Raw genomic sequence first — 25,649 nt, 5'->3', positions numbered from 1 at the left:
TATAATTAAGTTTAATAGTGAAAGAATTAAGTTTAATAATTAAGTTTAACAATTAAAAAAAAATTATAAGTCATAAGAAGGAATTAAGTTATATAATTAAGTTTAACAATTAACTTCTTTTAAAAAAGAAAAAATATAAGCGAGTCGTGTACCGGGTACACGAGTTCGCTTGACCGGTCAACCAGCCAGCTGACGTGGTCAGCTAACTGGATTAAATGGTACTCGTGTACCGGGTACACGAGTATGCCACATGGTAATCGTGTATCGGATACACGATTACACTACACTAATTTTGTCAATACTTTCCCAAAACACCTATTCTTAGAAATTGTTTCCCTCCAACCCTATTTTTGTCATTATTTATTAAAAAAATATTATTTCAAAAAAAAATCTAACTCAAACAAATAAAATAAATGGAGGTGTGATATAACTAGGGGAAATTGCTGATTTTGACCCAAAAAGTTCTTTTTCCAATTCAAAAGTAACCCCATTTTTAAAATCTACTTTATTTCACCTCCTTTCGACCCAAAAAGTTCTTTTTCCAATTCAAAAGTAACCCCATTTTTAAAATCTACTTTATTTCACCTCCTTTCCATCTTTTAGTCTTTAAGTGAGGGATCTACCATATGAAAATATCATTTTGCCTCTCAATAAATGATCATTCAATTGTCTTGAATATGAAATCATCCAACTTACCTAACTCATATATCTTAAATTAGAAACTTCAATATTCAGTTTCACATTTTGTTTTCAAGATTGATATACTTTATGTGAGTGTCCCAACTTCAAAGGAATAATTATTTCCAAAGGTTTCCAAGTTTAGAGGAACAATTTCTTTCCTTTTTTAGAGTTCCAAAAGAGGCAGGTATATTGAAAAATAGTTTTTTTTTTTTTTTTAATTTTTTTATGTTGAAAAGTAGTCATTTGTCTCGTAAAGTTGAGGACGTAAGTAAGTTGTTTGACTCGTGAAGTAACTTCACAAGACAAACTTACAACATTACGAGACAAACGAGATAATTTGTCGTTTGTCTCGTAAAGTTATAAATTTTTATTGTGAAGTTACTTTACAAGACAAAAGACAAAAATGAACTCGACTTTACGAGACAAAAGACTGACTCTTTTCTCTCATAAAGTTAAGTTCATTTCTGTCTTTTGTCTTGTGAACTTACTTCACGGGACATCTCATGAAGTTACAACGTTATGAAAAAATAAATACGGCTCGTGAAGATGAATATATTGTCTCGTGAAGTAACTTCACAAGACAAAAGATAGAAATAAACTCAATTTTACGAGTGACAAAAGTCAGTCATTTGTCTCGTAAAATTGAGTTCATTTTTGTATTTTGTCTCATGAAATAACTTCACAAAAAAAACTTATAACTTTACGAGACAAACGACATACTATCTCGTTTGTCTTATAATGTTATAAGTTTGTCTTGTGAAGTTACTTCACATGACAAAAGACTTACTTACAAACTCAATTTTACAAGACAAACAATTACTTTTCAACATAAACAAATAAAAGACTATTTTTCAACATATACTTGTCTCTTTTGGAACTCTAAAAAAGGAAAGAAATTGTTCCTATGAACTTGAGACCCTCTAAAAAGGATTATTTCTCTGAAGTTAGAACCCTCATGTAAAGTATTTCAATCTTGAAAACAAAATGTGAAACTGAAAATTGAAGTTTCTAAGTTAAGATATGTGAGTTAGGTAAGTTTGGTGATTTTATATTCAAGGCAATTGAATGATCATTTATTGAGGGGAAAAATGGTATTTTCACGTGGTGTGTCCCTCCACTTAAAGATTGAAAAGATGGAAAAGAGGTTAAAAAAAATAGATTTTAAAAATGAGGTTACTTTTAAATTGCAAAAAACTTTTTGGGTCAAAATCGACAATTTCTCTATACCTAGCTACTTCTAGTTCTAAAAATACAAAAAACAAAAAATGTTGGGAAAAAAAAAAGAGATACAAGTAGAAAAATGGTAGGTGATGTCTAGGAGATGAAAAAAAAACTTACAATGTTAAAGAATAAAAAAAATGGAAAAATGTGGCAATAATGATTGAAGAAATACTAAAAAAAAAAAAAAAAAAAAAAAGAGAGAGAAAAAAGAAAAGAAAAGAAAAGATATTTGATAGAAACATTTAACTCCGCTATTTATAACGAAAATTTAGATTTTAAATCATAATATGATTTTACCAATATATATATTAATCTTTTTCCTTCACAAAATAGATATTAGTCATTTTTTTTAAAAAAAAAGTCTTATTAGTGTAAAATGTGATTTTTAAACAAATATATATATTTTTTCTTTATTTAACTGAAGTAGATATTATGTAGAAATAAAATATCAAACTTTTTTAGAAATTGTCAAAAATAGAAAAAAAAAATACAAACTATTTACATACTATAGCAAAAAATCATATCAATGGATATTTTTTAAAAAATCCAAAACTACCCTCGATTTCCTAAGATGATTTTCGATCTTCTTCATTTTCATTCAATTCCAAAACAATTTCGTTCAATTTCATTCATTCTCCGATTTCAATTCATTTTCTTCTTCTTCATTGATCGATTTCATTGTTCTTCGCCACATATTTAGAGGTTTTCATTTTTCTTTGTCAATTCCATCAAGCACACAAGTACAATTCTTCTTCTCCTTCTTTTGTTACCTTGTAATGTCGCACATTACATTGCCAAGTAAAGAACAATCCTTCTTCTTCGAATTTCACAGTATTCTCTTCACTTTAATGCTTTATTAAAGAGAAAAAAAAAAGAAAAAAAGTGATAACTGGTATAAATGTCGGTTATCATGAGCCTTTTATTTAGAATTATGAGGACTAACAAGTAGAAAACACTGTGATAATACTTAGAATTTGTGAAAAATTGAGTTTTGCGTCGATTAGCACCTAAATCCTCACTGATCCAATATTATGCGTTACTCTGTGCCAAAGTATCTATTTTTGTAGCTATCTCAGGAATCAAACGCATGCGTTGGAAATAAGCACTTGCAATCAAATGCATGTGCTGAAGCCAGGCGAACGCAAAGACAAACGCATGCACTGAAAACCGAGCTATTGCATAGACGAATGCATGCGGCTATCGCATGCGTCCATCGAATGGAAGTTGCGGTGATCAAGCGAATGCGGTAATCACTTGGAGATTGTAGCCACAGAGTGATAGCCATAACAGAATATCGCAAGATGGGTAGAAAGCGTTGATAACTTCAGCTGAATCAAGCTCGGACGCATACCTTGGGAGTATCAACAAGATAAGACGATGTGACAATGCCCATACCGCGACAAAAGCAGCAGTGAGCCATAACACAATCATGATGCCTGTCAGCGTTTAAACTCTATAAATAGCCCCTTGGACCTTCATTTCAAGACATTTGAACTTCTACCTCAAGGCAAAGGTTTGTGATCACAGATGAGAGCGTGAGCAAGATTTTTCAGTGAGAATTCTTCACCTCCACAAACCAGACCGAGTGACGACCGGAGCTTTCGCCGGAGATAGAGCTTGAGAGAGACATCTCCACCATTCATCCATAGCACCACCGGTAGCCTTGACGCAGAGTCCTTCATTTCTCTTCTAACCTCTGTATTGTATTATATTTTAGCTTAAGATATTAAGACATTTTGTAATCAATGCATCTCTTGATTCCTTCAATGCCATCTTCTTCATCATCAAATATCTCTATCATTGTTTTTCTTCAACGTTTATTTATCAAAGGTGATCGCATTTCTAATCGTATAGCCTAGAGATAGGACGTATGTAGAACCACCCCCCGAGAGGTGTGCGTTGTGCAAGTATAGTGAGTTAATCCTCTTTTCTTGGTGAAAGGCTGTAGCAACGCTTGTCTATAGGTTGTTGCATTGCTTGTCTATAAGTTAAATAACCGCGTCTAACTGCCTGAGAAGGTAAAAGATGGAACCCACTAAAGCAAAGTATGCATTGTTCCTAGAGATAGGCACAATCTTATGCTCGACGCAACCATGCACTAATAGAGATATAGTCATGCGGCTGACCACCGAGAGGTGTGCTATGCGTTAGTGCGATAAGCTGGGATTACTCGGGCGATTTAAGATAATAAACATTACTATGCGTTAACGGTTGTTGTGTATCTACCAATTCTCATCGCAAGTCTCCTATTGCTCTATCTGTTTAGTTAGGAGTAGGAGTAGTGTGTATATCCATGAAACTTCTTCTTTTTATTTTTATTCATCGCCTCAAACGCATTGCTTCACAAGCATTATTGAGTGACCAGTCTCTGTGTTCGACCTCGGATTACCCGAGAAACTTGCGTTCGCGTTATATTTGGCGTGAACGTAAGAAAACTTGTGATAGGAACACGTGGTCATTGCACACCAGATTAACGCATTATCATTCCGACACATGACCTCAGACGCATGGGCGTAAACGCATAGCTTAAGCCATGTCTAACATATGATTGCGTGCATAATCCCATCTGTCCCTAATTTTCCTACCAACAAAAAGCATTAAAGAAAACTCAGAGGACAACAACTATTATTGTATGCCCCAATTCATAAATCAAGTTATTGAACTTTTCCTCCACAATTCCAACAAGTTGTTGTATACAACACTGCGAAGTTATTTTGAAAGCCAGTTGTTGTATACAGTAGCTTATATGGTTGGAACATCGGATTCTTGAAATTTTGAACAAGATCAACATCTTAATCAATCGAAAGTGCATCAATGATTGATGATGTACAATATAATTAATTGTCTATCTCAGATAGTCAGAGATAATGCTCTATCTGAGATAGACAGACGTCTGTCTTTGTTGTCTATTTCAAATAGATAAATATAGACAGAGATAAACATCTATCTTTGTCTATCAGAGATAGACAAATATAGAATTCTATCTTTGATTGATCTTCAATTAGAAGTTCCAAAAGAGGTAAGTATGTTGAAAAGTAGTCTTTTATTTTTTTTATGTTGAAAAGTAGTCGTTTGTCTCATAAAATTGAGTTCATAAGTCTTTTGCCTCGTGAAGTAACTTCACAAGACAAACTTACAATATTACAAAACAAACGAGATAGTCTATCATTTGTCTCATGAAGTAACTTCATGGGACAATCTATTCATCTTCATGAGACGTATTTATTTTTTTATAATGTTGTAAATTTGTCTCGTGAAGTTACTTCACGAGACGAGATATCTCATGAAGTAACTTTATGAGATAATCCATTCATCTTAATGAGACGTATTTATTTCTTTTCATAATGTTGTAAGTTTGTCTCGTGAAGTAACTTCACGAGACGAGAAAAAAGAAAAAAATGAAAGAAAAATTGCAAACACCACCCCTGAATTTTCAATTTGATCAATCACACTCTTGTAGTTTCAAAATGATTGCAATTATGTCCTTTTATTAAATTTAATAAAAGGACCTAATTGCAACCATTTTGTCCTCAATTCAAAGTCATATATTAGTGTTTACCATTGAAGTCTATCGTTGTCTATTTGAGATAGTATTCTATCTCTTTTTATCTCAATTCAAAGTTATCAATAATAGATCCACTCAACTAAACAAATATAGAAATATAAAGTGCAAACAATATAGGAACTATAGAAATAGATATTAGTATTTACTTCATTATCTATCTGAAATAGACAAAGATATAGCTATTTCTGTCTATCTTAATTCAAATGTATCAATAATAGATGTATTGATGTTAAAATTTTTTATAAAGTTCTTAAGGTAGATAGTGACATACAAGTACATTTTTAAATAAATATTATTAAAACGGAAATAGATATTTGTGTTTACTATATAGAAACAGATATAGAGTGCAAACCATATTGAAACTATAGAAACAGGTATTATTGTTTACTATATAGAAACGATAAATAGTTATCGTGCACTGTTTAATGAAGAAGAAGTTTCGGCCATGAGTGTTGATCAAGCCAGTTGATGGGTAATTCGATTAATTGTAATTAATCGACTGATTATCTGTGTGGGCTGGGGATACTTTTGGTATTTCATTACTATGGATTGGGTTTTTCTTCGATTGTCTTGGATTGGATCCAAATTTTGCGATAGAGTGTTAATATTTTTAAATATATATTTTTTATATTTTAAAAGACCCATTTTTTAAAAAAAAAAAAAAAAAAAAAAAAAAAAATTTCCCTTAAGACCCTATATCCATAATCTAAAAAGAGGAAAATCAAAAGTTTCTATACGCGCTTGTAGATTTTAGATAGTATAGATTTATACTAAATTGATAATTTAACAAATTTATATTTACAAATATTTTAAAAATTAGTTGAGAATCTAAAATTTCTTATTGAAAAAAGAAAAGACATGTCGAGTTCCATCTGGACAGATAGAACAAATTCTTCTTATTTTAATATCTTAAAATCCTTTTCGATTTTATTAACGTTATAAACAAGCAAAGGATTTCATTCAAGCACCAACGAAGAAGACAATAATGTCCGATTTAAACTCCGCCGTCCACGGCGGCGCCTCTCGCTACTCCAATCAATTTCTCGGTTCAGAACTCCAACTTCAAAATTTCTCACAAACCCATCTCGCCGATCCCAACAACTCGCCGGAAAATCATCAGAAAAATCTCAATCCGGCCGATTCAACCACCCCCACCAGTGGCGGTTCATCCACGCGCCGCTCTCGAGGTCGCCCTGCCGGCTCCAAGAACAAGCCAAAACCGCCGGTGATCGTAACACGTGACAGCCCCAATGCTCTGAGATCGCACGTGCTGGAGGTCTCCGCCGGCTTCGATGTGGTAGAATCAGTCTCGAATTACGCCACGCGCCGTCGTCACGGTGTTTGCATTCTCGCCGGCACCGGCGCCGTCACAAACGTCAACTTGCGCCAGCCGGGGGCGCCGTCGGGGACTGTTATGACGCTTCATGGAACGTTTGAGATTGTGTCTCTAACCGGTACAGCGTTGCCGCCGCCTGCGCCGCCGGGTGCCGGCGGGCTGACGATTTATTTGTCCGGCGGGCAAGGGCAGGGCCTGTCTCTTATACACATCTAGATGTGTATAAGAGACAGGTGTATGATCGGCTGCCGCTAGACGAGGCGGAGTTGCCGCTGCAAGCTCAGCCATCGGCGTCGCCAGCTTCAGATATTACAGGTAAAAGTTTTAAATCTATGAGATTTCAATTTAACAAAAATATCAAAATAAATATTGATAAAATATTTAAAAATATACATTTTTTTCAAAAAAATAACAGAGATGTAAAAAGATTATAAAATTTGTTCACATCAATGAGTTCTGCTTGGAGTTAATTTGGGTTAAAAATCACCTTTCCCCCGTAAACTTAAGTTTTGTTTATAATAATTTAATCTAGATTTTCAATTTTATAACAATTTAAATTTTAAATTTTGCTATATAACAATTTAGTTACTTTAAGATTTGTACCGATTAATTCTTATACTAGAATTAGTATTAAGGTTTAATGAGTTATCTTGCTTAAAAACATCATTAAACTAATTAAACTCAATATTTTGTAAAATACAAAGTCTATCTCATAAAATAATTAAACTTGACATCTAATTTTGATAGAGTTTTTTTTTTTTTTTATTGAAGTGTATGGACAATTGTTACCAAATTGAAAGTATAAGGACTAAATCCTTACCAATCAAATTAGAAGTATAGGGACTAGATTGTTACTTTCATTAAAGTTTAGGGACCAAAAACGTTTTTTAACCTAGTTATAGTTATATATAGAGGTTAAAATACCGTTTTAACCTCTTAATTTTGGATCAAAATGAATTTAGTTTAATGCTTGGCATGACCTTAGGCATAGGTTTGATATCCCCTAAACATAATTTTTGTATCAAGAAAACATCTTTTAACTTTGAGTAATTCAATTTTAGTTTTCATACTAAATTACAAAATCTAAAGCTGATTTTTACGGAAATTGATTAAATAATAATAATTTTTATGCAAGAAAATACATTTTTTTTAAATGTTTTTTGTGAAAAGGCTTATAGATACATAAAATTTAGTTAAATCAATCATAAACTAATCGTAGGAACTAAATTCAAGATTTATTGAAAAGAAAGAGACTGATTTTAAGTTTACCCTATAATACATGAACCAAAATGGGGGAGGGGGGATGGGGGAAATAATTTTAGTGTACGATGAAATTTTGATTTAATGTCGATAAAAATTTAATACTCTAATGGTAGGTGGAGGGGTGTAGCTCGGGGGCATCGGAAGCTTCAACCTTCCCGACGATGGTTACCGTTGGAATGGCAACACGTCAAGGCCTCCGACGACATTGTGATCACAAATTGAAAAAGCTTTTGAAGAAATTTCATTACAACATGTTTGAGAAGGAAGAAAATCAAACATATTTTCCTAAGAAAATTCAAAGGTCTTTTGAGTATTCTCTCCAAAATTCTTCATTCACTTTTTTTTTTAATCTTCAAATAGATTAATTAATGGAAGAATTTTCTTTAATCTTCATTTCATTAGTGGAGATTTATCCAAATATTTTTCACTATTTTTTTTTAATTTTCATTTTATGAGTTCTTTCTCTCTTTAGATTTATATCGTTATGTAAATGTTAAGTTTTTTATAGGATTATTGTGAGATTTGAAATTTGAATGGTGCTTACAAATTAAGTTTAATGTTCTTCTGAAACTGAAGCCTATCAATCTAGTTTAATATATGATTTCTTTTTTTATTCTCAAGTTACAAATTAGTTATTATACAAATAATTCTGAATTACGTACACTTTTTTTTCCATCGAAATATTGACCTTTCAAATGATAAATAGTGCTGTCTTGGTTCATTTGAGTTACGTTTGAGCTTGTGTATGAAATGTTGAGTATGTCTATGTTTAGTCGTGACATTGTTTATCTCAAGCCACTTTTTGTTAAATTCTTCATATCAATAACCTATTTGGGCTTAAAATGATTTTTTTTTTTCACTTTCTAAGAACTTAAGTTTATGATCCTGTTGCTTACGTTATATAAGCATGAAATTACCAAAATAGAACATTGTACACAGATTAGAATCTCGGACTCGCTTCTCGTTACTCGTTGTTGCTCCTTTTAACATTCACCAAGAATGATGAAATAAATTAAAATTTATTGAAACATAAGCGTGATTAAATGGAAACTATTTAGACAATATATTAATGAAATTGAAAAAAATAATTTAGCTACTAAAACATATGTGAAGAAAAACAGTTTTTTCTGGAAGAAATTGAAGTATTTGGTAACCACTCAAAATAGTTTTTTAACTGTATTTTAATCATTTTTTGTAAAAAATGTTTAAATAATTTTTTTTTTTTTTTTTTTTTTTTTTTTTAAAAAAAATTGCTCAAATCAATCAAACAGGCTCTTTGTCAATAACTCAGCCAATTGAAGCTCAAAATTGACATGAATTTATGTATATGTCCATAAGGTTATTTTGTAATGATATTTTGTGTTTGTATTATATAGATATAAACATAGTAAACTAGGTGAACAAGATTACCACTTATATATATATACATATACAAAAACTAAGATGGTTTTATACCCAAATTTATATATATTATCCACTTTGAATATAATTCTCGTGTCTTTAAAAGATTTCAAATAAACATTGATAAGTATCCCCAAGTATATCGTAGATCTCTCCCTTTCCTAATTTATTTGACCTAACAAATACAATAATAAAAAAAAATAAACAATAATCTCACCAATATAAAACTAAAATTAAAAATCTTAGACTTCATTTGGTAATCATTTTATTTTTTGTTTTTGGTTTTTGAAAAATAAGCTTATAGACACTATTTTCACCCCAATTTTCTTTTTTGATTATCTATTTTTTACCAAAAATTTAAAAAACTAAGTCAAATTTTGAAAACTAAAAATGTAGTTTTTTAAAATCTTGTTTTTGTTTTTAAAATTTGATTAAAATTCAACGAAATATAAATCATTCTAAAAAATAAGAAGGAAATAGGTTTACGAAACAAGGCTTAATTTAGAAAAGAAAGTGTTGTTTTTATGAGGAAAAAAAAAAAAAACTCATCCAAATAACCGAATTATCCGTCCACTGAAAAACCTAAAAAATTCTCAATAATATCCTCCACAAATAGAATCCTTAAAATCCATAACAGATCCTTCCTAAATTTAGGTTTCGATCAACTTGGTCTTTCTCCAAGAATACATCAACCGTTGGATCAATAGTATGTCCCAATTGTCCACCATTCCTCTCCTAACTTCCTGGAACAATTCTCCACCGTTGATCCCAACTTCCCTTCCTTTGATTTCACAAACTTGTAATTTCAAACACATTTCCCAGTTCTCTTCTTCTCTAAGCTGAAAAAAAAACTTCTTTTCTTTTTTTGTTGGTGAAAATGGTAAGAGATGAGTTTTTACAGACAGGGACCAAAAGGAAAGTTTGATTGATTGATAACTCAAGAGGAATTTTGGAGCTAAAAGGGGAACATTAAGAATGGCAAGTTTAACTAACCAACCATCCAAGAAAGCCATTCGCAGCCCAGGCGGGTCTGCAAATTCTACAAGTAATCGGGGTTCGAGTGGACAAACGGTAAAATTTGCACGAAGAACATCGAGCGGCCGATATGTCAGCCTATCGAGAGAAGATCTCGACATGTCAGGAGAGATATCGGGGGATTATATTAACTACACGGTGCATATTCCTCCGACGCCAGATAATCAACCGATGGATTCGTCGGTAGCTACGAAAGCGGAGGAGCAATATGTCTCGAACTCGTTGTTTACCGGTGGATTCAATAGTGTGACACGAGCACATTTGATGGACAGGGTGATAGATTCGGAGGTGACTCATCCACAAATGGCCGGAGCCAAGGGCTCTTCTTGTGCCATGCCTGCTTGTGACGGTAAGGTCATGAAGGATGAGCGAGGCAAAGATTTCACTCCTTGCGAATGCAGGTTTCAATTCTTCATTCTCGAATAGCTCATGTTTTTAAAAGTATTGATATAACATTAAATTTAGGTTAAATGGAAAACTTGGTTCCTATTGTTTACAGAAAGTCATAATTTAGTCCCTATAATTTATAATTATAATTTAGTCTCTAAAGACTATTTATGAAGATTTTATCAAACCGTAAGAATTATTTATGAAATTTTATCGAGTCATTAAGACTCAATTATAACTTTTAAAACCATAGGGACTAAATTTTAACTTTTTCAAATTACAGGGATCGAATTTGTAATTAACCTTAAATTTTTCATAACGGTAATCTATCTATCAATTTAGGCTTTCGAGTTTTAACCATGCTTTTAACAGTGGTATCTTGAATGTTGTTGGATTTGTTTAGGTTTAGAATTTGTAGGGAGTGCCATTTTGATGCAATAAAGGAAACAGGGCTTTGTCCTGGCTGCAAAGAACCATACAAGATGGGAGACTATGAGGATGATTATAATGACTATTCCAATGGAACATTACAGTTACAAGGGCCAGATGGGTCTAAAGGTGGTTCACAAAACATGTCAATGATGAAGCTAAACCAAGGTGGAGAATTTGATCACAACAAATGGTTGTTTGAGTCAAAAGGAACTTATGGAGTTGGCAATGCATATTACGATGACTACGACAACGGTGACGATGACAAATTCCGTGAAGGGATGATGGAGTCGATGGACAAGCCATGGAAACCCCTCAGTCGAACGTTTCCAATCCCTGCTAGCATCATTAGTCCATACAGGTTTCTTTCACTTACGTTTTTGGAAATGTTCGTAAATTAATATATATGTCGTTATGTCAGTATATATATCCATATAATTATTTACGAAAAAATAGTAATAATTACCTTAGACTCTGTTCAGCAACTATTTGGTGTTTTGTTTTTAGCTTTTGAAAATTAATCCTATAAACATCTCTTCCTCCTCTAAATTTCTTGCTTTGTTGTCTGCTTTTTACCAATATTTTTAAAAAATTAAGTCAAATTTTAAAAACTAGAAATAGTAGTTTTAAAAACTTATTTTTGTTTATCGAATTTGGTTAAGAATTCAAGTTTTTTACTTAAGACAGATGCGAACTACTATAAGAAATTGAGAGAAAATAAACTTAATTTTAAAAAATAAAAAACCAAATAGTTACCAAACGGGGTCTTAACTATTAATTGAAATAATTTTTACAATTTTTTGTTTTACCAAGAATATTCATTGCGATATTGATGCTTTATCAAGATATCTATGACGTTGAAATTTTGATATCAAAATCGACATTTGCATACATATTTTAATCCTTGAAAACATCATAGGAGTAACCTTGAGTGTTTTTTTCTTTTGGCAGGCTGTTGATATTGGTAAGACTTGTGGTGTTGGGTTTCTTTTTACACTGGAGAGTGCAACATCCAAATGAGGATGCAGTATGGCTATGGCTAATGTCTATCATTTGTGAAATATGGTTTGCTTTCTCTTGGATTCTTGATCAAATTCCGAAGCTATGTCCCGTCAATCGCGGTACCGACCTTCAAGTCCTTTACGACAAGTTTGATGCACCATCTCCATCGAATCCCACCGGCCGTTCCGACCTCCCGGGAGTCGACATGTTTGTATCCACAGCAGATCCCGAAAAGGAACCAGTTCTTGTAACTGCCAATACCATATTATCCATCCTTGCAGCTGATTATCCAGTTGAAAAACTTGCTTGCTACATCTCTGATGACGGAGGTGCCCTATTGACGTTCGAGGCGATGGCAGAGGCTGCGAGTTTTGCAGATTTATGGGTACCTTTTTGTCGTAAACACGATATCGAGCCGAGAAATCCCGAAAGCTATTTTAGTTTAAAAGTGGATCCAACAAAGAACAAAAGTAGGTCAGATTTTGTGAAGGATAGAAGGAAAATCAAGCGAGAGTACGACGAGTTTAAGGTTCGAACAAACGGGCTTCCGGACTCGATTAGGAGGCGATCGGATGCTTTCAATGCAAGAGAGGAAATGAAAATGTGGAAGCACATGAAAGAAACAGGGGCAGATGCTATGGAGCCAATTAAGGTTCAAAAAGCAACATGGATGGCTGATGGAACTCATTGGCCTGGTACTTGGGTTGTTCCTTCTAGTGACCATTCTAAAGGTGATCATGCAGGAATTCTTCAGGTACAAAAAAAAAAAATTAGACTATGTTTTGTAACTCTTTGATTTCTAATTTCTTTTAACTTAAATTTGATCCGTTGTATCCATTTTAACTCGTCACTTTAAACTTCAAACTTTAATAAATATATCAACTTACACCTTTGATTAAGTCACTAAAATCGATACAATCTGTCAAATTTGATATTTAAATTGATGTAATTTAAAATTTAAGATTAAATTTGATACAGTATGTGAAGTTTATGGTCGAAAATGAATCTTTTTCTAATATTAAGCTTGTAAATTGTATATTTTGTTATCTAGCTACATTTTACATACTAACAAAAAGTATTTTTTACAACTTGTTATTGTTTCTAGAACAATTTGATGAAGAATTATGATATTCTTTAAAAAAGGTGAAAACCATACTAATAATTCGTGAGGAATGAAACAAGAATATAAATTTCAAAAACAGAAAAAAATTACCAAATAGGACGTGAAATTTTAATGATTTAGAGTGATGTTCGAGAGTTATTTGTATTGATGTTTATTTTTCTTGATGTTTAACAGGTGATGTTGAAGCCTCCGAGCCACGACCCATTAATGGGGAGCGCAGATGAGAAGATCATAGACTTCACAGATGTCGACATTCGTCTTCCGATGTTCGTATACGTATCTCGTGAGAAACGACCCGGATACGATCACAACAAAAAGGCAGGTGCCATGAATGCCCTTGTAAGAGCATCAGCTGTGTTATCAAATGGTCCATTCATTCTCAACCTTGATTGTGATCATTACATTTATAATTGCAAAGCCATCAAAGAAGGAATGTGCTTCATGATGGACCGTGGTGGAGAGGATATTTGTTACATTCAATTCCCTCAAAGATTTGAAGGTATTGATCCTTCTGATCGTTATGCCAATCACAATACTGTCTTCTTTGATGGCAATATGAGAGCACTTGATGGTGTACAAGGTCCGGTGTACGTCGGAACGGGTTGTATGTTTCGTCGTTTTGCCCTCTACGGCTTCGACCCGCCACAACCTGATAAGATTAAGCATAAAAGCGACTCGTCTGAAACACAACCTTTGCAATCCACAGACTTTGATCCTGACCTTGATGTCAATTTACTTCCTAAGCGTTTTGGAAATTCTACCATGTTGGCTGACTCTATACCGATCGCCGAGTTTCAAGGTCGTCCTCTTGCTGATCATTCTGCAGTCAAGTATGGACGTCCTCCTGGTGCACTTCGGCTTCCTCGTCCACCCCTTGATTCTGCAACCGTTGCTGAATCTGTCTCGGTCATTTCTTGTTGGTATGATTCACTCATGTCTTTGAAACTTTTAGAAATTATAAGTTGAGGAACCTATGAGACACAAACTAGAAAGGAAGGTTAAGAACCTAGTAGATAGTTTTAAGAATTGAGACCAAACTTATTGAAAATCCAAACATTAGAAACTAAACTCGTAATTTGACTATCGAGCAGGTATGAGGACAAAACGGAATGGGGGGAGCGAGTAGGATGGATTTACGGCTCAGTGACAGAGGACGTGGTGACAGGGTATCGTATGCACAATCGTGGATGGCACTCTGTTTACTGTATCACCAAGCGCGATGCCTTCCGTGGCTCAGCTCCAATCAATCTCACGGATCGTCTCCACCAAGTGCTCCGATGGGCAACAGGTTCCGTCGAGATTTTCTTCTCGAGAAACAATGCGTTGCTAGCATCGAGACGCTTGAAATTTCTGCAGCGTCTCGCCTACCTCAACGTCGGTATCTATCCTTTCACTTCCATCTTCCTCATTGTCTACTGTTTCCTCCCCGCGCTCTCACTTTTCTCCGGCCAGTTCATAGTCCAGACACTCAATGTCACCTTCTTGATCTACCTTCTCATCATCACTGTTTGCTTAATCTCCTTAGCCATTTTGGAAGTCAAGTGGTCTGGCATTGGCTTGGAAGAATGGTGGAGAAATGAACAGTTTTGGCTCATTTCAGGTAACCAATCAATAATTATACTAATTACAACTTTAATATCTCCGTTTAAATACGTCTCTTCAGACGACTTAAAATTTTTTTTAATAGTTACCTCAACTGTGAATTTTGTGTCTGGTATGTCTCTAAACTTTTAAAATATCTATAAACTTTCAATTTTGTATCTAATAGATTCGTGAATTTTGAAGAAAATGTAGAATAGCTTGATGACCTATTAGAGACAAAACTGAACATTCATCAATTTATTACTGATTGTCATCAATATTGATATTATAAACATTTGATGTTAGGCACATCTGCTCACTTGGCGGCCGTGGTCCAGGGTTTGTTGAAGGTGATAGCAGGTATTGAGATCTCTTTCACGTTAACGTCGAAATCAGCCGGGGACGACATCGAAGATATATACGCGGATTTATACCTAGTGAAATGGACATCCTTGATGGTTCCTCCAATTGTGATTGCTATGATGAACATAATAGCCATAGTTGTGGCATTCTCAAGAACAATCTATAGCACAGTGCCACAATGGAGCAAGTTCATAGGAGGAGCATTCTTTAGTTTTTGGGTTTTGGCACATTTGTATCCTTTTGCAAAAGGGTTAATGGGAAGAAGAGGAAAAACACCAACAATTGTGATTGTTTGGTCAGGTTTAATTGCCATTACACTTTCTTTGTTGTGGATAGCAATTAATCCACCAAAACCAAGTGCTGCTGATGCTGCTGTTGGAGGAGGAGGATTTGAATTCCCTTGATATATATTGGAAATTAAATAACAAACAAAAAGAGTTTTTTTTTTTTTTTTATAAAAAAAAATAGGGTTGGGTGAATATGTGTGTTGTTTTTTTTGTTTTTTTGTTTTTTTTTAATCTTCAAATCTTCAAATTGGGTTATGTTTGAGAATCAAACAAGAAGGGAAGAAGTTGAAGAGAACATACAATTTAGATACATTTTGGAAATTAAATATTGTGTGTAAACTTAAGAATGTGTTACAATATATATATTATTCATGTGTAATAATAATTGCCAACTTCCATCAAAGGATTAACCTTAACCTTTGTTTTGTTATTTGTTTCAACCATATGGTATAGGAGAACAAATAAAAAAAATTAGGGGTGATCATCGTCGACATCTATTTCTATTTCTGGGCTCAATCGATGCTAACCACCGGCATTTTGATTGTTGTCGTTGGTGTTCGTCGGTTTTAGCAAAGCTATAATGTAAAATAATTAATTACTTTAAATTAATTAATAGATATTAATGCTAAGTACTAAAATGGATATTTAGTAAAAAAAAACGATATTAAAGATAAGAATCTTAAAATATATGGACCAAATTGAAACATAATTCAAATCTCAAGGTAAAAAAGAATTATAACGCTTCAAAATTTAGAGACTAAATTGAAATTAGAACCAAAATCGAGAGAATAAAAATATATTTTCCTACTATATTTATGCTTATTTTTTCCCCTAGTTAATTATCATAGCAATAATCCACAAGAACATATTGTCAATTTCCTTAAAATATTGGAAATTAAAATAAAAAAGAGAGAGATTTCGGATTTTTTTTTAGAGTTTGGTGAATATACAATTAAGTTACATTTTGATAATTAAAGATTGTGAGGAAACCTTAGCCTTTGTACTCAAAAGATTCACATTTTTTATGTAAAATTTTACTGTTATTGATTTTTTTCCCCTTTATTTGTTTCAATCATATGATACAAGAGAAATGAAAAGGTTATAGCGTTTGATATATGTTAATTATTTTATTAAGTGTTTTTTTTTTCATTAATTATTTTATTTAGTGTTTTTATTTCATTAATTATTTTATTTTGTGTTTTGAGATGTGGATGTTTTATTCAGCACACTTTAGCTATATTTGTTATATATATATATATAATCTTAACCACACACAAAAGAAGAGTACTAATTTTCCATAGACCAAAAGGCACTCTTGTGAATAATAAGTTGAATTTTTAATAAACCTATCAAAATTAGTTAAATAACAATAATAATAATTTTCATGCACGAAAAAAATCCCAGGTAAATATATTTTAAAGTTTGTAAAGTAAATATCTATAGAGACCACTTTTTCCTTAGAAAAAAAATTAAAAATCAACCAATTGCATGGAATAATTTTATGAATTATTAAAAATACCCAAACTAAAGTTGGACATTAAAAAGTATTGTAATCAAAATGGAAAGAAATTCAGAGTACAATGTCTAAAATGGTATTTTTAACAAAAAAAGAAAAGTAATGACCATGTATATCTAGGATAAATAAAGAAAAAAACAAAGAAACAAAACCAACATGCCTATAATGTGACGCTATAACAAAATTCCATTGATGCGTTGTTGAAGCCTATGGCTACACGACAATAACGAAGTTAGCATCTATAAACATCTAACAACTTTTCATTATTTTTAGTTTAACTTTCGTCACAATTATTCTGATTGAGGTAGTTACCAGTGAAGTGATGTATTTTTTTCTTTTATGTATGAGTATGATCTAGACAATAAATATAAAACATCACGATCTAAGAGTGTTAACATGTTTGAAGGGACATCCACATCTTTTCTAATTACAACTATCTGAGTCGAAGTAATATATATTTTCGTGTATGGGTGTATTGTAGACCATACATATAAAAAATCACGATATAAATATAGAGATATGTATGAATGGACAATCACTTCTTCAGCCTTTAAAATTTTAAAAGTCTTATTTTACCTTTTCTTTTCAAATAATTACAACTATTTGGATTTTTTTTTCTTTTCAAATACCTACAACTATCCTAATCAAACAATGTAAAAAAAAATATTTGAACTATAAATTTCATGTACATCGCACGTATTATGGACTAATTTAGTGCAAACTATAGTCGATCAATCTCTAATGTTTAATCATAGGTGACGTTTGGCGCATAGGTTTGGAATCTTGCCTAAAAATATTAAGTCTGAGGATTAGGTTGGAAGGTTAGTCTGTATTTAAGAAAACTGTGTTTGAAGTGGTTTTAGAAGTCTGGATTTAAGAAGTCTGTATTTAGAGTGCAAGCTAATAGTGTGTTTGGAATGACTTAGAAAAAAATATCTTTCAAAAATTCATTTTTTTAAACACTTTTGATAAAAACTCATTAAAATAAAAAATACACATGTATGCAATTTTTTCTTAGTGTTTTTATATATAAATTTTTCTAGTTTGTTATATACTATGAATGTTTTTATTAATGTTTTTCATGGTTGGTGGCAGTCGATGGTTGGAATTTCGCTAGTGTGGGGGAAGGGGGTTGCTAGAGGTTGGTCGATGGTGGTCGGAGTTGGCTAGTAGTAGTTGGAGGTTAGTTGAATACGGTCATTGAGGTGGCGGCCGAAGGTTGGCCCGCCATCGAAGTTGGCCGATGGCAATAGCCGAGGTGGCGATCGGAGTTTACCGACGGTGGTCGCCAGATGGTGGCGGCCAGAGTTGGCCAGTGGTGGTTGCCGAAGGTGGTATATGGAGGTTGATTGACGTACTTCGTAGATTAAATTAGAGAAAAAAAAATGTAACCCGTGGGTTTGAATAGTGTTTACTATTCAAATCCATGGGAAAATAATGACTTCTTAAATCTATGCCCCAAACAAAGGTTGGGCTTAGATGCCTTAACTCATCCAATCCTAACCCTTAAAACAAACACCCCTTAGGAGTTGTTTGGTTGAAGGTTTTCTACATGAAAATTGGTATAGGTATCTAATTCCCATATTTGTTTCACAATTTTCAATTATTTGCTTGGGAATAAGCTAGACATTCTTATTTCCCATAAACAAGGGTTTTTTATTCCCTTCCAACAATGTGAGTTTTCTTTTTTCCTCTCTCCATCGGTTGTTCATTTTACCTATAATTTCACTTTATGCATAATTAATTAATATTGATTAAATATTAATTTAACAAAAATAATATAAATATTTATTTTAATAAATCAACGATGATCTATTAAAATAGTTACTTAACTTGTTTTTATGACAAAAATTTATTAAATGAAAAGAATTGTTTTTTACATAAATTATTAATTTATTAGCCAACAATATTTTAAATATATTTAATCAGTAAATTAGGATTAGTTAAATTTAATTAGTATTAAACTTTACTTTTTCAATAATAATAATTTACTACTTTATTGTTTTTTTAATAATTAAGAAATTATTTATCGAGACTAATTTTAATTTGATCATTCATTATAAACATATAATCATCACTAATTATTTTATAAGAAGTTAATTATTTATTGTGATTAATTTTTATTACTTCATTCATTATTAACATATCATATTTAGAAAATATTTTTTAGTATTCTTTATTAATATATCATATTTTTATCTCAATCTTCAAATATTTATAATTGAAATTATTATTGAATAATTAACTTTTTATTGATATATTGAATATTTTTTATTATTTAAATTATTAATCCATTACAATTATAATAAAATTTTCATGTTTAATTTCATAAATTAAATGTAAACACAATTTTTATAACATTCTCATGCACAATCAAACACGGTCATCATCTTATTTCAAGCATATTTTATTTTTAGATATCTATAAAACCTTAAATTAAACTATCCACCAACTCCAGATCCTTTTGTTTTTTTATAATTTTCTTAATTAAAACCGCATAGTTTGTACTAGTTGAGTTATATTATCTTCTACCTTGAGAAAAAAAAAATACACATTCAATTGGGTGGAATGTCATAATCCAAATATGGGTTCAATTATTTCCGTATTCAATCTCGCGTTGGTGACGGCATGCGAACATTTGAGAGAGTAATCGGTGAACCATTGGAACAAAACCTCTCAAAATTTTGAAGCCTTCGAGGCTGCGATTCCATACGAAGAATCCATCGCCAACCTCCAACACTCCACGCTTTCTCACCTTCTCTTTGCGATCATCATCCAATTTTCAACTTCATTTACGGTATTTTTCATCTTTCACCTCTGCTTATCCATCTCTTTCTCTCTGCAACCCTCTTCCCTTTTCGCTCCTGATTAAACCCCCAATTTCCCCGCTTCTTTCGAGTTCCCGGAAAAATTCAATTCATTTTCTAGGGTTTTCAACCCACGAACTGGAACCCTTTAGTGGGTTATGCTTCGCTTTTGATTATCTGGTTGTTGATTGAGTCGTTTCTGGGAATAGTTGAAGATTTTAAGTCTGAATTGATTTTTGAGTCATGGGTTTTGGTTGTTTTTGTGTTTTATTTAATGAGTACTGCGGATTGCACTCGAGTATGAGATGAGATGGCTGTTTATGTTCTTTTTCTGTCTTCGCATGTTCCTGTTCTACGGTAGATTAATGGGTTTGAGGGGTATTTGTTTTGTTGCTGCTGAGTGACTGATCTCTTCTAGTTAGAACTTTCATTCGCTTGGTTGGAAAGAGGGTATAGAGTTTGCAAAATAAGTTCTGATTGAACATTCACTGTTTCACATGGATAATGAGGTGATTGAATTTGATATTGGATTGGGAGGAGGGAATGGGAGGGAGGGAGATGACTATTCTATGGGTATTGTGCATCATTCCATTGAGGATGAGGAAATGGTTGATAGCCCTCCTCTCAGCAGTCTTGGTGGTGGCGCTGGTAGTGGTGAGATATATCTTCCTGAGGGTGATCTTTTGGATCTTGAACCTTATGAAGGAATGGAATTTGAGTCTGAAGAAGCTGCCAAGGCTTTCTATAATTCATATGCTCGACGTGTTGGGTTTAGTACTCGTGTCAGCTCCTCCCGGCGGTCTAGGCGCGATGGAGCGATTATACAAAGGCAATTTGTTTGTGCCAAAGAGGGTTTTAGGAATATGAATGAGAAGCGAACTAAAGACAGAGAAATTAAGCGTCCTCGAACCATTACCAGAGTGGGTTGCAAAGCATCCTTGTCTGTAAAGATGCATGACTCTGGGAAATGGGTTGTCTCTGGATTTGTTAGAGAGCATAATCATGAGTTAGTTCCTCCTGACCAGGTGCACTGCTTGCGGTCTCATAGGCAAATATCAGGTCCAGCAAAGACCTTAATTGATACTTTACAGGCTGCTGGGATGGGTCCTCGTAGAATTATGTCAGCACTGATAAAGGAGTATGGAGGAATCAGTAAAGTTGGATTTACAGAGGTGGATTGTCGAAATTATATGAGAAATAATCGCCAAAGGAGCTTAGAAGGAGATATTCAACTGCTTTTAGATTACCTGAGGCAAATGCATTCTGAAAATCCTAACTTCTTCTATGCTGTGCAGGGTGAGGAGGATCAGTGTGTGGGAAATGTCTTTTGGGCTGATTCAAAAGCTCGGATGAACTATACTTACTTTGGTGATACTGTTACATTTGACACTACCTATAGGTCAAACAGATATCGTCTGCCCTTTGCTCCCTTCACCGGGGTGAATCACCATGGCCAACCTGTGTTGTTTGGTTGTGCTTTTCTAATAAATGAATCTGAAGCTTCATTTAATTGGCTATTTAGAACGTGGCTTTTGGCAATGTCTGGTCGCCCACCTGTGTCAATTACTACTGATCATGATGCAGTAATACAGTCAGCCATTACACAAGTTTTCCCTGAGACCCGTCACCGTTTCTGCAAATGGCATATTTTCAAGAAATGTCAGGAGATGCTGTCTCATGTGTTTCTTAAACACCCAGGCTTTGAAGCTGACTTCCACAAATGTGTAAACTTGACCGACTCTATCGAGGAATTTGAGTCCTGCTGGCTGTCACTTGTTGATAGATATGATCTCAGGGATCATGAGTGGCTTCAGACAATATACTCTGCTCGGAGGCAGTGGGTTCCGGTGTATTTGCGGGACACATTTTTTGCTGAAATGTCTATTACACAGCGAAGTGATAGCATGAATTCATATTTTGATGGGTATGTGAATGCTTCGACCAATTTGAGTCAGTTCTTTAAATTGTATGAAAAAGCTTTAGAGAGTCGGAATGAGAAAGAAGTGAAAGCAGATTATGATACAATGAACACTTCCCCTGTTCTAAAGACTCCATCTCCAATGGAAAAGCAGGGTTCTGAGCTTTACACCAGAAAGCTGTTCTCAAGGTTCCAAGAGGAGCTAGTTGGCACGTTAACTTTTATGGCATCAAAAGTGGATGATGATGGGGAAATTATAACCTATCAAGTGGCCAAATTTGGAGAGGATCATAAAGCTCACTATGTGAAATTTAATGTTTTGGAGATGAGAGCAAGTTGTAGTTGCCAGATGTTTGAGTTCTCAGGTCTTCTGTGCAGACATATCTTGGCCGTCTTCAGAGTGACCAATGTTCTTACACTTCCATCTTATTACATATTGAAAAGATGGACAAGAAACGCAAAAAGCAATGTGATATTGGAGGACCATGTGAATGATATCTATAACAACTATCTTGAATCTCATACTGTGAGATACAATACCCTGCGCCATGAGGCTTTTAAATTTATAGAGGAAGGAGCAAAGACTGTGGATATGTATAATGTGGCCAAAGATGCCCTTCAGGAGGCTGCTAAAAGGGTTGCTCATTCGACAAGGAATGATGGCAAAATTTCAACAATCAATGGCCGAATTAAAGTGGACCCTGTAAATGTCAGAAGCTATACAAATCACAGTAGTAGCCAGGATCATGACGTGAGCTTGAGTAAAAACATGTCTGAGGTAGGTGCTCACTTTCTTTTGTATCTCTTGGATGTCTTTTATTTGATTGGAATTCGTTATAGATTTAGTTTAGTGATGAAGTTCGTAATCAGATTTTCTTTCAATCTCGCTTTAACATTTATTCCAACTTATCAACTTTTTAACTAAATGGTTGGTTCATGGTTGGATCTTGCAATATGCATAAGAGTTTGATATATGATTGAACTAGAACCTGCACCTTGAAGTTCTAGCTCTCACTGCATATCGTGGGCACTTGCTAGATTTTGAGTTTCTGAGTGCTTTGCAATCCTTTCTCGTGAAATTTATTTTTTCTTGGGACTGTGTTACGGTATTTGATAATGTGTTTTATCCTTGTTTTAGATAGATTTATATGTTAGTAATAAATATGCACACTATGAACCACATACACGAATATAGGTACGTGATACGGATACGATAAGATTCAACAATACTTTAGCTTCTAAAAAACTAAGATATTGATACGTTGTAGATATATCTTTTTATTTTCAAAAAATTGATGATATAGGTAAATTTAACATAAGATACTAAATGTAACCCACTAAATCCACGAAAAATCATAAAATGTCAAGTTAATGTCAAGTTAGAGGGAGAAATATGAAAATAAATGAAGAACTTCTCCGTTGAATTGTTGAAGATACTTAAGTGGGTTATATTTTGCGGGGCTCTATGGGGATGCAAACGTGAAGATGAAGTTTAGATGATTCTATTGGTTTGGTCTTTTATTATTATTATTATTTAGTTTTGGATTGAGGTAGTGAGCTTTTTAAATACGTTGCTTAGTTATGGGTTGGGAAAGATTAGATGAGTTGCTTATTTTTTTTCTTTAAGAAAAGGTCGTTGTAAAAACAGATACGTCAAATCGCATGTCAGATTCACGTTTGGGAGTTTCAGTATTTGATACGGATTCTTTGTCTTACATGGAGTATCTGTGCTTCATAGCATGCACATAACTTCAATTTTATTTCATTAATGTGTTAAGGTTGGCGGAATTTATGCTTACTGAACTGAATGCATGCAAATGTGGTTTTCTTTTTTGCATCTTTTTTTTCCCTTTCCTTTGTCCTGGTAATAACACCAAGCTGATAATCACTTTGTATTTGTAATTCTTGATGCTTCTTTATAATGAATATTTATCGGAGTTCCATTGTTGAATTCTGAGTGCTGGCTCGACCATCTTTCATCCACTTGCACGTGGCCACATGCATGATTTTGTTCTAACATTGTTTTACTCTTGAAATTTTTGGCAGGATGACTTGGACAAAAAAATCAGTGAACTTACCAATGAATTGGCGTGTGCGAATCGGAAGTGTGAAGTTTATCGGTCTAACCTTTTTTCAGTGCTGAAAGACATTGAGGACCACAAGTTGCAATTATCTATTAAAGTGCAGAACATAAAAATTAGTATGAAAGACAGCATTTGAAGGTGTAGTAGAAGTATATAGTGAATCTTGTCTCACCTCAATACCAAATACTGTGTATTTTTAACCTAGGTGTCATTGAGAAGTATATTAGTAATGGAATGGGGATGTAAATTTGTTTTTCGTCAAGTATTCAATGCTCCTACATCTGTATCAACAATTAAGAGGAGCTGGATGACCACGTTTCTATTTTCACTGCAAGATTTTTCTGGCCATCCAATGGGGTCCTTTTTGCAGGATGATACTCTCGCAGTGGTGCCAGAAACATACAGTTGCCTTGTTATTCTTCTTGTTCACCGATTTGAGTCCCCAAAGTCTCAAAGAAAACCACACGTAATAGTTGCTTTCCGCATCGATTTGCTTACTTTAGCTTGTTATGATTTTATCCTACTTTATTTGAGTTTTTCTTCATTTCATAGTAGATGTTGATTCTGGATTTTCTTTATTTTGATCTTGTAGGGAGAGAAAATAACTGGGTTTGAAGATAGTGGCAATGTTCATTTTATTGATGGCTAACCTTTTCAGATCAGGATCCATGTTCAGATCAGCATCTTTTTCTACATCAATTTCTGAGGTGAAAAATGCTGATATATATATATATATTTTTTTCACTCCCCCCTCTTCCCCCTCTCCTTTACAGGCATGATTTGGCTAGGAAATAAGGAATGCCAGATGCCCTTCAACTGAATGTATAGGAAATTCTTTGTAGATTTGGTGCTAATTTTGCTATGTTGATGAATTAGTAGTAGTCTATTTAGAAAGATGTAATTGGCCAGCTGCTCAGTGGTAGCAAAGCTAGTAGTTTTATACCATTTTCATTGATCTTTTACATTTCACTTTTTTGTTTTTCTTGGGTCTGATTTCTGAAATTGGCACAGGTAACCAAAGTACCAAGTAAAAAGAAACAGAAAGAATTAGGTCTTGGTGGAGGCCAGATTTTTTTTTTTCCCGTTTTTTCTTAGTATGTGGGGTTGGGGGATCGAACTTCTGTCCACGAAGTTGATAATATAAGTTTTATCTAATTGAGCTATAATTATCATGATCGAATAATTTAGATTAAATATAAATTTGATCCCCGTAGTTTGAATAGATTGAGAATTTAGTCCTTCTGATTTAGTAAAACCCTCATAAATGGTTCCTACAGTGGGAATTATTTTTTAGGATTTATCAAAATTATAGGGATTATTTATGAGGTTTTATTAAACTACATCGATTAAATTTTAATTTTTTTTAAATTATATTGGCCAAATTTGTAATTTAATCAATAATTTATTATTTTTTTTTAAAAAAAATGGTTAAATTAATAAATTCATGGATTTGGCAGTCTTATTTATTGTTGGACTTCGATCTGATTTGGGACAGTGTATCCACTTGTTTCATTGGACCAGATGTCCATTAATCATCAGACAAGATCTGATGTTTCAATAAATCTTCGAATTGGTACATCCTCGTAAACCCCAAAATTGGCAAAAGAGTTGTTGAATCGGGGAAATTAGTATTATTAATATAGCTTGACC

The 25,649-nt window shown here is 33.4% G+C and overlaps 2 protein-coding genes and 1 pseudogene across 2 annotated transcripts; all 3 read left to right on the top strand.

Annotated features, from left to right (window-relative positions):
* Nucleotides 1-6,309: 6,309 nt before the first annotated feature.
* Nucleotides 6,310-8,606, top strand: LOC120078596 (annotated as a pseudogene).
* Nucleotides 8,607-10,375: 1,769 nt separating this feature from the next.
* LOC120078382 (cellulose synthase-like protein D4) lies at nt 10,376-15,791 on the top strand. The gene is made up of 6 exons (XM_039032648.1): nt 10,376-10,903; nt 11,293-11,679; nt 12,270-13,074; nt 13,618-14,363; nt 14,535-15,043; nt 15,331-15,791. Exons 1-6 carry the CDS (start codon nt 10,443-10,445, stop codon nt 15,789-15,791), a joined length of 3,369 nt encoding a protein of 1,122 aa, XP_038888576.1. The 5' UTR covers nt 10,376-10,442.
* A 3,957-nt stretch (nt 15,792-19,748) lies between these two features.
* On the top strand, nt 19,749-24,968 carry LOC120077809 (protein FAR1-RELATED SEQUENCE 5). The gene is made up of 3 exons (XM_039031863.1): nt 19,749-22,693; nt 23,962-24,465; nt 24,592-24,968. Exons 1-2 carry the CDS (start codon nt 20,495-20,497, stop codon nt 24,133-24,135), a joined length of 2,373 nt encoding a protein of 790 aa, XP_038887791.1. The 5' UTR covers nt 19,749-20,494; the 3' UTR covers nt 24,136-24,465; nt 24,592-24,968.
* The last annotated feature ends 681 nt before the right edge of the window (nt 24,969-25,649 follow it).

The sequence above is a fragment of the Benincasa hispida genome, chromosome 5, assembly GCF_009727055.1.
Source record: "Benincasa hispida cultivar B227 chromosome 5, ASM972705v1, whole genome shotgun sequence".
NCBI lineage: Eukaryota > Viridiplantae > Streptophyta > Magnoliopsida > Cucurbitales > Cucurbitaceae > Benincasa > Benincasa hispida.
The sequence above is the reverse complement of the archived record's forward strand: the minus strand, read 5'-3'. Positions and strand labels throughout refer to the sequence as shown.

Bases quoted from the DNA above. Each gene is read 5' to 3' on its own strand.
- LOC120078382 (XM_039032648.1), top strand. From the start codon at position 10,443: ATGGCAAGTTTAACTAACCAACCATCCAAGAAAGCCATTCGCAGCCCA. The intron at 10,904-11,292 runs GTTTCAATTCTT...GGATTTGTTTAG, and splicing joins TTCACTCCTTGCGAATGCAG to GTTTAGAATTTGTAGGGAGT. The intron at 14,364-14,534 runs GTATGATTCACT...ACTATCGAGCAG, and splicing joins GTCTCGGTCATTTCTTGTTG to GTATGAGGACAAAACGGAAT.
- LOC120077809 (XM_039031863.1), top strand. From the start codon at position 20,495: ATGGATAATGAGGTGATTGAATTTGATATTGGATTGGGAGGAGGGAAT. The intron at 22,694-23,961 runs GTAGGTGCTCAC...AATTTTTGGCAG, and splicing joins TGAGTAAAAACATGTCTGAG to GATGACTTGGACAAAAAAAT.